At 37.8% G+C, this 14,913-nt stretch overlaps 1 protein-coding gene and 1 long non-coding RNA gene across 2 annotated transcripts; both read right to left on the bottom strand.

Annotated features, from left to right (window-relative positions):
• LOC109728051 lies at positions 331 to 5,278 on the bottom strand. The gene is made up of 3 exons (XR_002220903.1): positions 4,530 to 5,278; positions 1,860 to 4,337; positions 331 to 846 (listed from the first exon to the last, which is right to left on the bottom strand). It is a non-coding gene; the product is annotated as an uncharacterized LOC109728051 (long non-coding RNA).
• LOC109728049 (probable sodium-coupled neutral amino acid transporter 6) lies at positions 8,472 to 14,626 on the bottom strand. Its single transcript, XM_020258328.1, has 5 exons — positions 14,165 to 14,626; positions 13,920 to 14,072; positions 10,907 to 11,110; positions 10,033 to 10,516; positions 8,472 to 8,941 (listed from the first exon to the last, which is right to left on the bottom strand). The coding sequence occupies exons 1-5, from the start codon at positions 14,565 to 14,567 to the stop codon at positions 8,794 to 8,796; spliced, it is 1,392 nt and encodes a 463-aa protein (XP_020113917.1). The 5' UTR covers positions 14,568 to 14,626; the 3' UTR covers positions 8,472 to 8,793.

Genomic DNA, 14,913 nt, shown 5'->3' with positions numbered 1-14,913 from the left:
GGATTTCGAAAACTGTTATGTCAAACTGTTTGTATTTATGTTTGCCTGTGTTTCTATCCTTCCTTAATAGTCACTGAAACTGGTTGCCGTCATTGGAAGATGATCGGCGATACCGTCTTGTTAGCTGCATGTTTTGTTTGCTGCATCTCTTTCGTCTTTTCATTGGCTATGCTTGGTTCATCTTCTCTCTTGTTAGCAGAAAATCTTGTAACTTTTTTTTTCTTTTCCTTTTTTTTTTTGTGCGCCCGTGCCTTGTCAGCAGCAGTGTAACTTCAATTTTATATTACTTTTGCCTTGCTAGCAGAATAGCGACATTCTAAACAAAAAGTATGAATGTTGGAATGCACTATTATGAATAATTTATACAAACTGTTCTTGTTCGTGGATTACCTGTACCTGCAGTCATATAGCCTCTAAGCCAAATAATATTTCAGGACAAGCCAGCTTTTACGCATTTCATTTGTAACAGGATTCGTACAAAAGAATTGCAATAAAGCAATTGTGGCTAAACCACGCGAAAAGTTTCCTTCCCAAGCAACGCATTCGTAACGGGGTGTATTCGCAGCTCCTCTGCATGGTCAGTACTATTTATATGAATTTTATAACGTAGAATTCGAACGCTAGGATAAAACAGTAGGACTGCAATTTGATCTGAGCTCAACTCAACAGACTAGAATAAATTCTCTAATTTGAAATTTAGTGGGGTTACCAACATATACATATATCACCGTAGTTAACGGCACCGTCGCATTCGACATCAACGGCAACTTCGTCAGTTCAGGACAGTACTCCTCAGACCCCGACGACAATCCCCTCGTCTCGCTGGGGCACACATTGGGTACAATTCTGTAATAAAAAAAAAAAAAAAGTCATAAGAAAAAGTATATAAACTTATAGAAATTAAATTCATTTGTATGCGCAGATGTCCATATGCCCCTACATGTCTATGAGTATCCCAATTGGATGTCGATTGGAAAACCCACAGATAGAGATGTCAACGGGTCGGATTCGGGGCGGATTTTTAAAAATCCAAACCCGACAAAAAATCCAAAACCCGAACCCGAACCGGAACCCGAAATTTGAACCCGAAACAATTATTTTTTTTTTCAATAGTTCAAAATATATTATATTAAATCTAAATTTTTAAAATACAAATTTAAATATAACATCAAATTTCTATATATATATTATATATAATACAAAATAAATTCGGGTTCGGATCGGGTTCGGGTTCAGGTCGGGTACAATCAAAATCCATATCCGAATTCATGTCCGTCGGGTTTCTATTTTTTATATCCATATCCATCGGATATATCCGTTTCATTCGGGTTCGGATTCGGATAAAATTTCGGATATCCATATCCATTGACATCCCTACCCACATAGAAGGACTAACATCACCGTCCCCGTCTCGCTGGGATAAGCGATTATCAAGTCACCTCCTATTCTTTCATGTGGGGACAAAAAAAAAACTTATGCAGGCCAATCATAATATTTAAAAAAAAAAAACTTATGCAGGCCAATCATAATATTTTTTATATATATTATTGATATATTGACAAATTAATTTACAGAAGTGTAAGTGTGAATAAAATTAAAGCCCCCCTACATTATAGATGCTAATATGCGGACAATATATAACGATAATGTTAAAGGAGACCCAAAGCATTCATTTCTTGGTAAAAAATAATGTTGACATTTGTACTACAGTATTGTGCGAGAAATTTGAGAAGCATATTACTTCCATAAGAAGCTTAAAAAAAAAAAAAAAATATCGTTCCTCTCGGTCATGGCACTGAATATTTTTTCTTGCAAAAATTTAACCAATTTAAATTGTCAATCAAGTAAATTACTTTTACCTGTAATTAAAACTGGAGATCTTGAATTATAACGAACATTTATCTTCGAATAGCAGCAACTGTTGTTGGCACCAAATTTTGCTTGAAATGGCTGTGCAAATATACATAGAATCTACCCCGCTAGACAAATAACGCTACTCTTGGATCAAAAATGGCAGTTGCCACAAATGCTTGGTTTCATGCGTGCATGGCATTTGAGCTAGAGAAGTAGATCACCCAATATAAATATTAAATATGGCAGCTTAAGTTTTTGGAAAAAAAAAGAAGAGATTGTTTCACTTAATTCAACATGATATCACAACAAAAGATTCTGAGTTCAAGTCTCGCCAGACTCATGGCGTTATTTAATCTTCTCTTATTTAATTTAAATTAGCATCTTACAGTTAAAAAAAAAGTTTTCGAGCCCAAGCATAGGGGAGAGCATTGAGCCATTGAATGTAAATATTAAAAGCACTGTTATTTAGCAGTTTAAGTTTTTGGAAAAATAAAATGATTATTTCACGTAATTTAACAAGCATTACTCTCTAAGGAAACTGAGATAAAACCGAAACGTTGAATTCAAAGACATATATCTTGATATTTTTACCGGCTTGAGTATCCAAGAAATGTACCTGCCTATGAAAAATCACAGTATTCCATTTTTAAGACTTACACAGGTGAGTAAGAAGTTCACACAGGACCTAGATCAAAAAGGCTTGAGTTTTGGATTGATTTGGGTTTCGCTGAACCAAAACTCGCTAACGTCCATCTCTAAATTGCAAGAGATCACTTTCCGAGATGATGCGCAATCTGGTTTGAGAGAAATAATGAGAAATTATATTATTTTCAGAGAAAGAAGTACAAACGTATCTCAGGTTTTCGGGATATCCAAAGCTTTTTGGATTTGTGGTCTGAGCACTGACGTTAATTGCCGTTATTTGTGTACCATCTTGTTTACTTATTTGCTTCTTCTTCTTCTTCTTCTTCTTCTTCTTTTGACTCCCGTGATTCCTGACACTTTGCAAGAGTCCCCCCTATTTTTTCCACTACCAATTAATCAAATTCAAATAGAATTGAAACTTAAACTTAAATTCGACTTTTATGATGAGTTCAAATTTAGATCATAAATTTAATTTTAAACTCAAGTTTTAATTTCTTAAGCTCAAATATAAATTTGATTTTTTTTTAACGTGTAATTCTAGTTTTTAAATTTTGACTTGAACTTGAATTTTTATTTAAATCATATCATTTGAATTTGAACCGTGAATTCAGATTTAATTCAAACTTTAAGTTCAAATTGCCCATCCAAGTTTGAACTCAAATTTAGATTACAAATTGAAATATTAAAACTGATTTTTTGTCAAAATTTTAATTTATGGTCAAAATTTAATTTTAGTTCAAGTTTGTTGTTTGAATTTAATTTTACTTTTGAATTTCAATTTAAATATGAATTTGCATTGTGAATTCAATACCTAATTTTGAATTCAAATTTGAACACGAATTTAAGATTTGATGTATGTTCAAATTGTGAATCTAAATTTGTTCAAATTATTACTATAATCTTAACTAAACAGTGATAATGGAATCAACTATTCCGATTTCGATTACTAGTTTGAACCTAACAAGTTGGGAGATTTTATTATTCCGTTTCTCATTCCGATCTTATTCCGATTCTGATTTTCATTTTGGACCAAACATGCCCTAGTTTCTTCTTGAGATCAAAAGTTTGTTACCGAGAAATTCAAGGATCATGACAATATATATGTGACCAAATATTCCTTTGGTTTTTGGTTCTTTCATGCATGTCAAGCACATCCTTTCAATTTATGTGTATGTTCGAGGAAATCTCTAGTAATAAAACAAACAAATCTTATCGAAACAATTCGCACAATCTATTAAATATTGGATAATAGAGACTGCAACATGAAGAGTAAAGAACACCTTAAAGAAGCACTGGCTTTTGTTTTTCTTTTAACTAAGCAGAGTAACAGTCCAAAATATATACTTGCTTTAAGAAATCAAACAACACATGTATATATAAAAGCTGATGTAAACAAGAACACAGCTAAAAGATGTAACATACAATAGATGGTAGTGAAATATTTAGAAATTTCCATGCAGATAAAGAGAGAAAGAGAGAGAGACTTATCTTTTGATGATGAACCATGTAGTGTTTTGAGGCCCGCGACGCGGTAAACCTTTAAGAACACCAAGCTTCATAGAAGGTTACCTTGAGTGTAATATTTTGCGATCTCCATTGCAGCAGTGGTTTGTCCAGCTTAGGTGGGGTGGGCATGATGGAGAAGATGGGCACATGAATAACTAGCTAGCATAGTAACCTTGCGCGTGCACGCTCTAGCGAGCGAGCGCGCGCGCGCGCGAGAGAGAGAGAGAGAGAGAGAGAGAGGGAGAGAAAGAGATGGTGTAAGTTAGATAGAAATGCACGTGCCCTGCTTCTCCATCCTGCACAGCACACCTCTATTCCAGCACTAGCACCTCCTGGAACCAAAGATGCGGTTTTGAGCACTTATCACTATATATGTATATATATATCTTCTCCTTATGTTGCTCCTTCCATGTTTGTATCTTTTGTTATGAGAGAGACCAACCCTAAATTCTAAGTTTGTGAAAATACAACTATAAAGAAGAAACGAGAGTGCGAGAAGGAAGCAAAGTATAAAGTTAACTTACATCGTAAAACTTTGAAGCCTACATTTACGGGCGAAGACAGAGTAAAGAGCACGGTAGGGTCAAAAGCATCTATCGCCCGAAAACTAAACCTTTCAGAAATCCTGGCCTTTAAGTACACCAAATTCTCTTGTATCGTAAAAAATCAGATATAAGCATATGTAAAACCACACAGAAGCAGAAAGTTTCAATAGGATTGGGAAAACCTCATTTATTAAAAAATTCGAGACACGTCTAACACCTTTTAACCAAGCCTTTTTTTTCCTTTTTTATTTTGATGGTTACACTGTCAGAAGAGGAGGAGGATGCCAACCTAACGAGGACGGTAGGATCCACACTTTCAGCAAGATAGTGCCAGGGACCATGGTCTGACAACTGACAACTAAGCAAAGGGGGTCATTTCTGATGCTCTTATCAGCTGGTGACAATTGTATATAACACCCAACTATTTTGCTGAAACCCTATAGATCAGATCACTGCAGCAAACAAAATAGTTCCCATGGAGGGTTGACATGTGTAGAGATTAGGGTTTGGCTCTACCAACTAGGTTTCAGTGACTACAAGACAAAAGTGCCCTAAATTCCTACTCACTACCTGCCACAGCTGGTAAATAGTAAAGAATTTTGTTGAGTATTACCTGCCATTGGAGTTGTTATACATATAGACAAGAAATCCTAGCATTTGCATTGTGCAAAGGAAAATGATTGTACCGATATGAGCTACTACAATTTTCTTACACTTTTTTTTGGTGAGAAAAGTAACATGCTATTCATTTCATTTAAGTTTTCAGAACTGAACTCAGCTAGAAATGTAAAACAACAATGTTGCGAACTTAAGACGTCATATACCAATCATCAAGCTCATAGCTAACTGTGCTAGGTACGATCGGTTACAATTGTCTTTTATAGTTTTCTTACATTCTAAGGGATGGGTATGTTGCAACCACCACATTTATTAGTATTGGTCATGGAAAACATGGGGCTTGTTTCTATTTGAATTACCATGAACAAAAAGTCCAATCTTTCTTTTTTTGTTTGAGAGAGATAGATAGCATGTTACCCGCTAAAAAGTCCAACCTTTCTTGAAATGGCCAATCAAAGAATTTTTCAGATGCCCTTTCTCTTCGGGAGATTATGTGATGTCTAGCATTACAATGTTGATGGAAAGTGATATAGGTAGAAACCTGGCACAAAGTTACAAATCAACATCATTTGATCAAAATCACTTTTTTTTTTTTTCTTTTTTTTTTTTTCAATATAGCTGTCTTTCTTTTATTTCTGCTTCTCCAATTCTCAATTTTTTGTTCATTTATAACAGAAATAGGATCTTCTCAGCTCCAAAATTACAAGCAAAAAGTAATTAAAAATTATAAGTGGCTTGAGCCTTGAATCTACTCCAATATTGGCGACGAGGACATCGTGATGCAAAAGTATCCTCAAAGGAGTGTTGTGTCCTTAAAATGTCATGACTCATTCTCTCCACCTTAAATGATCTAATGTGAAGATGAAGGAAGCTCAAGAGCTGGTTTTTGATCCAAGCAAAGTCTGGAACATGTAACCAAGTAAGAAAAAACACCAAAGGTCCACTTTTTTAAAAAAAAATTGAGAGAGAGAAAGATAGCATGCTACTTGCTTCGATTCTTTTTCCCCCCATAAGTAAACTTAGCTGAAAATATGAAGCAATTAGGCTTCAAACTTGGGACCTCGAGTAGGAACCATTAAGCCCCTTACTACCTGCATTATGGACGGTCCACGTCTGTGTACTAAAACAAAAAGGAACAGTAGTGAATATATGTTTTGAGGACCACCATCAACCTTAGCTCAATGTTTATGTGGTCCATGTCAAATAAATGAATCATGGATCTCGATCGATCAATTAAAAGCTATCCCCCACCACCGGACACGCGGAAGGACTCTAAGGCCCTACCTACAAATAACCACAATATCAACCCAAGTTTAGGACCACTAATGGAAATTGAGGTTGTCACCATATTACTTTATCTATACTGTGGTAAAGATGCCTTCAGTTGAAAGGTATAGTTTATCAGCATACAATAACCTTTCAATAAACTCAACTGCATAAATGTGACAGAATTTGATCTTAGAAAGCTAACATAAATCATTTATTTATGTATAATATCAAGAATGAGGAAAAAAAATAAATTCAAGAGTACATACATGGTGGTTTTATGCATACCAGATCATTTATGTGCCAGAATTGAAAAATTCATGAATAATTCACACCGTTTTGATTGGCCAAATAGTTCTCTGAATCATTCACTAATGTACTGTTGAACAATCATAAAGAAAACCATGAATTAGTTATGTATTATGAAGATAATTTAAGAAGTTCATCTAATATTCAGTTTAAGGGAAATATCTCCATCAAATATAATCTTTTTTACTTGTCATAATAAATGGAATAAGATAATTACATCAGATGGTTTACTTTTATATGTTCTTATGTTGAACACATACTTTTGTTAACTAAACTTGCTTCCACTCTTTCCAAATTATCAAATTTTTATCAGATATTGAACTTTTAAACGATGCAGAGTAATCCTGAATTCTTAAAATTCGTGACTAAGTTACCGAGTGATGGGCACCAACTTACAGGCACACTAGCAATCTTTGTTAAGTTGCTGAGTGGTTGGAAGGAAAGTTAGCCTTGAGAGAAAAGCATCGAAAGAAAACCAACTATGGCTTTCGGCCAAGATGTTGCTCGAAATATCACACCTCCTTAGGCAAGAAAGTAGACTTGAGATTGTGTGGGTGAGTGAATAGTCCCCATCTTGCCTGGCCACTGATTTGGATTAATGTTTCACAAGGCAAGCTTGGAATCTCAATGAGTTGTGCGGTTTGCCCCGTTATGGCAATAGCTTGATGGTAAGCGACAAATTATACATAAAAACAGTAAACGTACTGCTCACAATGTTGTACCAATTACTCAACGTCGTGACTCATCGCAGCACCTGATATTATCACAACTTCTGACTTACCTATGAGTTAGATCCATCATCCATTTGTATCGAGATACTCAAAATCTGTCGACAGGTACAGCAATACTCATTTTCTTGTTAAGCTGTCATTTCAGCAAAGAAATATGTATCATCTTATAAGTTAACTTTGCGAATGCCTAATGATCTAACAGATTTGAGAGTTACTGCTAATATGCTGCTAGCTATAGTAGTAAAAGATTCGTTACCTATCTCACCAGTAGTCAACCTGCATATTGTTGAACGGAATATCTGGAAGCAATAATAAGAATGATTCAAACCTCCTACAAAAAATGAATTTGTAAAGCCAATCAGATTTAAAGTTGATAGTAAGAAGAGAAAGATGATAACAGTAATCGTGCAAAATCTAAATGACTTGGATAGAATGAGTCTTAACTATCCACGTAAAACTTCAGGAAGCATCCATTTGGTGAACGTTCCTTTCATTCCTTACCAGAAGAAAAATAGTACTATATCCACATGGCAAGCATTCCTATTATTCCTGAACAGAAGAAAAACAGTATAGAGTATTCGTTCGACAGTAACATGGTTGGTGAGTAGAAGCTCTTGAAGTGAAACTTCTACGCAACTTATTTAGCTTTCCCACCTTTGCAGAATCACCAAGGAGTGGTTCAAATTGATAGATAAAAAGAAAGAAAGAAAGAAGGGAACAGAAGAATGATTAAACTCTTAAGCCTGTGTTTTCCTGCAACGTCTTTGTCGACGGTCTCTGTCATTAGTCCCGCAAAGGAGACGTGTTGGAAATATTGAGATGGTATCTCGTACCCGCAATTGACTACACACATTGTTGATCAGAACAACAGCAGACATTTTCTCAGTCGGGATGTAGGCAAGTAATTCAATTGTAATAATAAAGCAGAATAAATTCACTGCTGTAATACATCCAAAAGGTGTGAATCAGAGTTTGCTGCAAATTTACGGCATTTAGAGATCACACAAAGAAATAAAGATCCAATATATATGTTCAGGTTGGCCAATGGAACCGAATTTCACATCATTCAAAAGAAGAATTTAGGAACAAAAGATTAATATACACAAAGATGGCTCGTCACTCTAAATCTGATACACAAGCATGCTACATTTCGTACTCGAAGATGTGTCTCGAACACGCATCTCATCATCATCTCTCTAACAACAATAAGGGAACTAATAAATAATCACATTACAGTAACTAAACGACTTTTGGTCGATCTTCGATCTTACCACTCTGATATATGGATGGGTTGACTATGGATGAACATTTACAGGGACTCATTGAGCTGCGTGATCGGCACTAGCTTTGCCCCCAAAGGAGCTAATAATATTGGAGGCAATAGCAATGGAGCTTGTTATCACAGCCAAAGCTATCATAGTAGCTGCCAATACCTTGTCTCTTCTTTTGGCTATGCCATGTACGTCCCTGTAAAATGCATCAGAACCTTTTGTTAGCTATCTAAGTGTCTGTTTGGCAAACGATATGTCTAAAGCTTTTGCCGAAACTGCAGCTTCTTGCGCAGTAGAAGGTTTTTGACGAGATTTTAGTGAAAAAGCTATTAGCGCTTCTTGAAGCTCTACTCTAACTAAGATACTGGGCTGGGCCGTGCCAACCAGGTCGCTTTTGACCCATTTGACGTATTGCCTCAACGAATCTGGTCAATCATGGCCCAGGCCCTAAATACCTGATCTACACAATTACGGCCCATTCTTTTTTTACAAAATTAGGACCCATTATATTGCATATAAATAAAAGAATCTGTCCTTTTAACAACTGTAAGTTTTTTTTTTTCAGGTGCTATCATAACAGAAGTATTAAGTCTAAAGCTTTATCCATTGCTGAGTTGATGGCCCAAATCCGTCCCACATAATATATAGTATTGGGAATAAAGAAGATAAGGGGCCCTTCGATTTTTTGGATAATCATGAAAAGCTATTTTTCAAAAAAAAAATCCATGAAAAATATATTTTCTATAATTGAAAACATAAAAAAAACTTTTCCATAAAATATAAAAAAATTATAAAACTAATTTTTAAAAACCTTAATGAAGAAAAATATTTTTTTCAACTAGGAAACCAAATTACCCCTAAATGAAACACAATTCTCAATCAATTGTCTTTAGAGCAAGTGGCAAAGAGCTTAATGTTTGATACTTGAGGTTTCAAGTTCGAATTCTAGTTGATTCATATTTCCAGCTAAGCTTATTTTTAAATAAAATAAACGAAACGAATAGCATGCTTATCTCTCTCTTAAAAAAAAGCCTAATTGGACAGTGGTATTTAGAAAAATACTTTATTGAATTCTTTTATTAGTTTTTCTCTACAATAAAAGTAGGATTATTTTTTATTTGTCAATCAGTTTTTAAAAAAGTTACTACAGCGGCCGCTGAATTTTATTTGTCAATCAGTTTTTAAAAAAGTTACTACAGCAGCTGCTGAAAAGCAAAAGCGAGACGAACCAGGTCCCAGATACTCCTACCACCACAATGAAAGAATGAGTAGGTTCATATGCTATACCTCAACACAATGGCGCCGGGGAAGATCAACGAGATGCAGACGGCGGTGGTCGAGCCGAAGAACTGGAACAGCGCCCAGACATCCGGTATCGCGACCGCGGCGACGTAGAGAAGCCCCAGCAGGCACCCGGTGACCGCCGCGAAGCGCACGTTATCCGACCGGAGAGGCCGGCGAGCCCGCAGGCGCGCGAAGAGCAGCTCATCGACGTTGAGGCGGAGGGAGAAGTGGAGGAGGGGGAAGACGAGGATTAAGTGGAGGGCGTAGCTGAGGCGGACGGCGTCGTTGAGGGCGCGGTCGAGGGGGGAGCCAGAGCCGGAGACAGAGCGGTCGAAGTTGGAGAGGACGTCGGGCATGGTGGCGTCGCCGAAGAGGAGGTAGCCCAGCAGGCCCACGGCGGAGTAGAGCGCCGAGCAGAGCAGCAGCGACACGCGCACCGCCGTCGCCATGTCCGACGCCTTCTCCAACTCCGCGCGGATCGGGTGCACTGCAATTTGAGTTCACAATGTTAGTTTTAACATTCCTGAATACTACGTTAACTATACAGTTCATAAGTTTTCACTACACTTCCAACATGTTCAATAAAAAAATTTATTCCTCCAATGTCTTATAAAATAAGATATGTGTCAAGGCTTAGTTGATTTGCCAAAGCAATTTTATTATTGACTGATCCGAAAATTAACAAATTCTAAACTATAATTAGATATAATGTATTTTCTCCGGCAAATATTAAACCCAGCTTTCGGAATATCAACGTTACAAAATAAGCCTATTAGTGTTTGAATAAGCTGCAGTTTGATATTTAGCTAAAGAGTGATGAGTTCAATTCCATCAGGTTTCAAATTCCACACTTAAAGAGTTAGATCATGAGGCTTACCGTTGAAGTGGAAAGTGAAGGCGACGACGACAACCGGAACTGCAGTGAATAGCTCAAAGACGGATGATAAGTTTGCGAAATCCGGGAACAGCCGCGGCATCTTCGCTGTGCCGTGAATAAGCGCAGAGATAGCTATTCCCAGACTTATGCACATAAACACCGCCGCGAGTAGGATCGATACCGCCGATGTGAACCTCAGTGAGTCTGCAACATTTTTTTATGTCACCACATGGTAAGAATTGAATTATGCAAAGCTTGTTTATGCTATGAGTTGTGTTCTTCTCTTAATTTAAAAAATTGAGTAATGCAAAATTGTGATTCTGATTCCATGGTAAACTAAACAAAGAGAATAAAGAGCCTGCACCGGAGAGAGCCTTTATTCGGTAGCCTTAGTAACCAGGCCGGCCCAGTAGGAGGCCCGTAGTAAGGGCGAGAGAGCACAAAAGTTTGGGCCCAATGGGCTAGTCAAAACAGTAACTTATCGTGTGATAATAACAATGTAACTTGGTTTATTTCAAATGGTTAACATGCTACCTATTTATTTTTTTTATTTTTAAAATAAACATAGATAAATATGAAGCACTATGCTTCAAATCCGGAATCTCAAATACTAATTATTAAACTCTTCACCACTTGTGTTAGAAATAGTCGGCATGAGATTGCTGCTATTTGTAGTTAGTCATGACTCATATGCTTTTAGCCGACGAGATGCAGGCATGTGACCAACGCTCGAGAAACAAACGAAACAATGTATTGTGCGCCACAAAAGCCGTTTTCCAAATTTGGACTGGACATCACCAGCCAAATTTAAATAGAAAAACATTTGACATCTCATGCTCGTGCACAAAACAAAGTTGCACTCGAGTCCTAAAATGGATGACACGGGGAGGATGTTTCACAAGTTTACAATAAAGTGCATAGGAAAATTCTGCACCGTCTGTTTATGGGAGTTTCCCTACACCCTCTTGCGCGAAAAATTTTAGAATGCAACAGATATATTGATGACGTGGCATAATAAATCAATCAAATGTTTCATTTTAAAAGTATATGTCCCATCTTGATTGTAAAAAAATATTTTTATTGTACTTTTGTTTAAAAAGAAGAAATGTGATTGGCTTGTTATTGATGATGTGGTGTAAGTGTGACAGTATAGAATTCCTCCTCCTGCGCACAGGATTGTACCCGATTTGCTTCCACATCTTACAGCATTTCGTTGCACTCCAATAAGGCATGTTCCAAACGGCTTAAATGCAAATTATGTATTATATAATAAACAAATTTGCCACAAATATTGACATAAAATTCGTGATAAGCCAATTTTCTTGAGTCACATGTAATTTTCGAGAATAAACCAAAAACAATTATTGTAATTTCAATTTAAAAAGATATAAATGTACTTAATCTTGTGTAAGATGACAAGATTTAGTTGCGCATGATCGCATGAGAATTCCTACATGGAATATCTGAATAGTTGATTGTTATCAAAGAACTAAAAAATTTAGGAAGTTCAGGTTCCAACTTTTCAGATAGTATTATATCAGAGTCAGGAAAATCTTGACATTAGAAGCAATTTTTTTTTAAAGCACAATAATAGAAGGATAAGTTAACTGGGACGAGACCCAGGATGCATCTCTTTATTTTTAAGAGAGAGAAAGGTAGCATTTTACCCGATTCGTTTATTTCATTTAAAAATAAACTTAACTAGAAATGTGAATCAATTAAGATTCGAACTCGGGTCTCGAATACCAACCACCAACCCCAAACCCCGGATGCATCTCTAATCCCAAATTTGCCAGGACCAAGCCTGTTTGTTTACCAGTCATCCTATTCGCTCACGATCTTAATTAACGTGCACATATGATGCGCATGCTACGCATACGACACGCCACGTTCTCCAATAATGAGCCGTTTGGTTGCATGTAGTTACAACTGTACTGCTGTTGCAACTGCATACAAATACAAATTCAGCGTTTGGTTTAACATATTTAACTTCAACTGCAGCAGTAGAAATTGCAGAAGGAGGTCCAACTACAGCAGTTAAAATTATGTCCAAATTGGCCGCAGTTCCAACTGCAACAGTTAGAGAGAGAGTAACTTTAAACAAAAGGTATACTCATCTCCTTAATTATTTTTTTTTAAAAAATATTTTTTTTTTTCACATTGGAGGTATTCTCACAATCATATATATATATAATAATAAAATTTTAAAAATTGTTTCTCAACTGCATGCAACCAAACAAATTATTTATAATTACAGCATTTTCTATTATATCAAACCAAACAAGATACATAAAATTAGAACTGCTGTGTTTTTAATTGCATGTATCCTCAACTACACTGTATTTGTAATTACATCAAACCGAACGGTTCCTAAATGCAAAAACCCGAGAAATTTTCAATTTGGCGTTTAATAATTTTAGATTAGATGTTAGAAAACTGCATGAGTTTCTATTCAAATTGTATGATGCGGACGTACTAATTTACAAAGCTCTCACTCGGTTAATTTGGTTACTGCAACCCATTCATTAGGCAACCAGTTTATCTGAAATTAATGGCTCCACTTGCCATTATCAACTTATTCCAGTAATGCCTATTCAATCCGACCCACTAAATTACAAGAATGGTCCCCCAACTGTTCAGTTAAATTTTCATTTTTAATGTTCAAAGTATCAGTGGAGCATAATAAAAACAAACAATTTCTTTCTTTTTTTTTGTCTAGAATAACGTACGTAAAATGATAAATAATATATTAATATAAAAATATTTAAACAATATGATATGTCAGCTTAAGTTAAAAAAAAGGTATGGTTGGTTCGTATAATTTAACATAACATCCTAATAGAAAATTTTGAGTTCGAATCACGTCAAATTATTTTATTTTAGTACCCTATTAAATGAATTTACGCACTGAAACTGGACAAGGTACTAAAAATCCATGTAATAGTTAGTTTAAGGATCATTAATGTAAGTTACGCATGAACCAAATCGGAGCCGAAGAGGAAGGGACACTCACCGACGCGTTTGGGGAGCACGAGGGGAAGCAGAACGAACACGACGATGAACAGCAGCGCCACCTCCCGCCCGTTCCACCACTGCTCGCCGAACCACTCCTGCAGCACCCCCGCATGCGTCTCCCCTCCAGACACGCTCCCCGACAAAACGTCCCCTGCAACGCGGCCCCCATATCAGTCGAACGGTGATGCTTGCATTACAGCTGGCACGAATCTTCAAGTAGGGGGTTGAGGGGAGGGTACGTACCGATGATGATGAGGAAGACGATTAGGGTTCCGGCGGTGGTGACGGCGATGCAGAGGTTGAGCACGGCGGCGCCGGCGCGGCCGAAGGCCTCGCCCATGAGCCCGGCGTAGGAGGGGGCCCCCGAGGACCAGCCCGTGTAGCGCATCAGGAACTCCACGGAGGCGTCGGAGAGGAAGGCGACGGCGGCGATGAGGGCTAGGGCGGGCCCCACCCCGAGCACCCGCATCGCCGCGGGGATCGACATGATCCCCGCCCCCACGATGCTCGTCGACACGTTGAACACCGCCCCCGACACCGACGCCCCTCCTCCGCCTCCGCTCTCCGCCGCGTATTCCGGGAGGAGCGGATCCGTCACGGTGGAGGAGGCGGCGGCGGCGGCGCCGCCCTTCGCCGGCGACTTCATCTCCACGGATTCGGACGCGATCGAGCGGAGCGGGGAGGGAGGAGACGTCGTTTTTGGGGGGCGATTCCGATCGCTTAAATCGGCCCCTCCGAAAGAGACTTTTGTCGCGAAATTACAAAAATAACCTCAAGATACGATGGGACGAGGGCGGCGAAACGAATACGGACGAGGGTAGTTGCGGTAATTCGGTCGGACGGGAACGTGCGAGTGTGGAACGACCGGGAATGCGGTGGAATGATTGACGTGTACGTGGACGGGAATACGGGCCAGGTTAAGAGTTAATGTAGCCAGGGTACAATGATGTATCGAGTCGTGTTTTATTTGTGGAAGTAGAGCGTTCCAGCTC

The sequence above is a fragment of the Ananas comosus genome, linkage group 23, assembly GCF_001540865.1.
Source record: "Ananas comosus cultivar F153 linkage group 23, ASM154086v1, whole genome shotgun sequence".
Classification (NCBI taxonomy): Eukaryota; Viridiplantae; Streptophyta; class Magnoliopsida; order Poales; family Bromeliaceae; genus Ananas; species Ananas comosus.
This window is presented reverse-complemented; position numbering and strand designations above follow the sequence as displayed.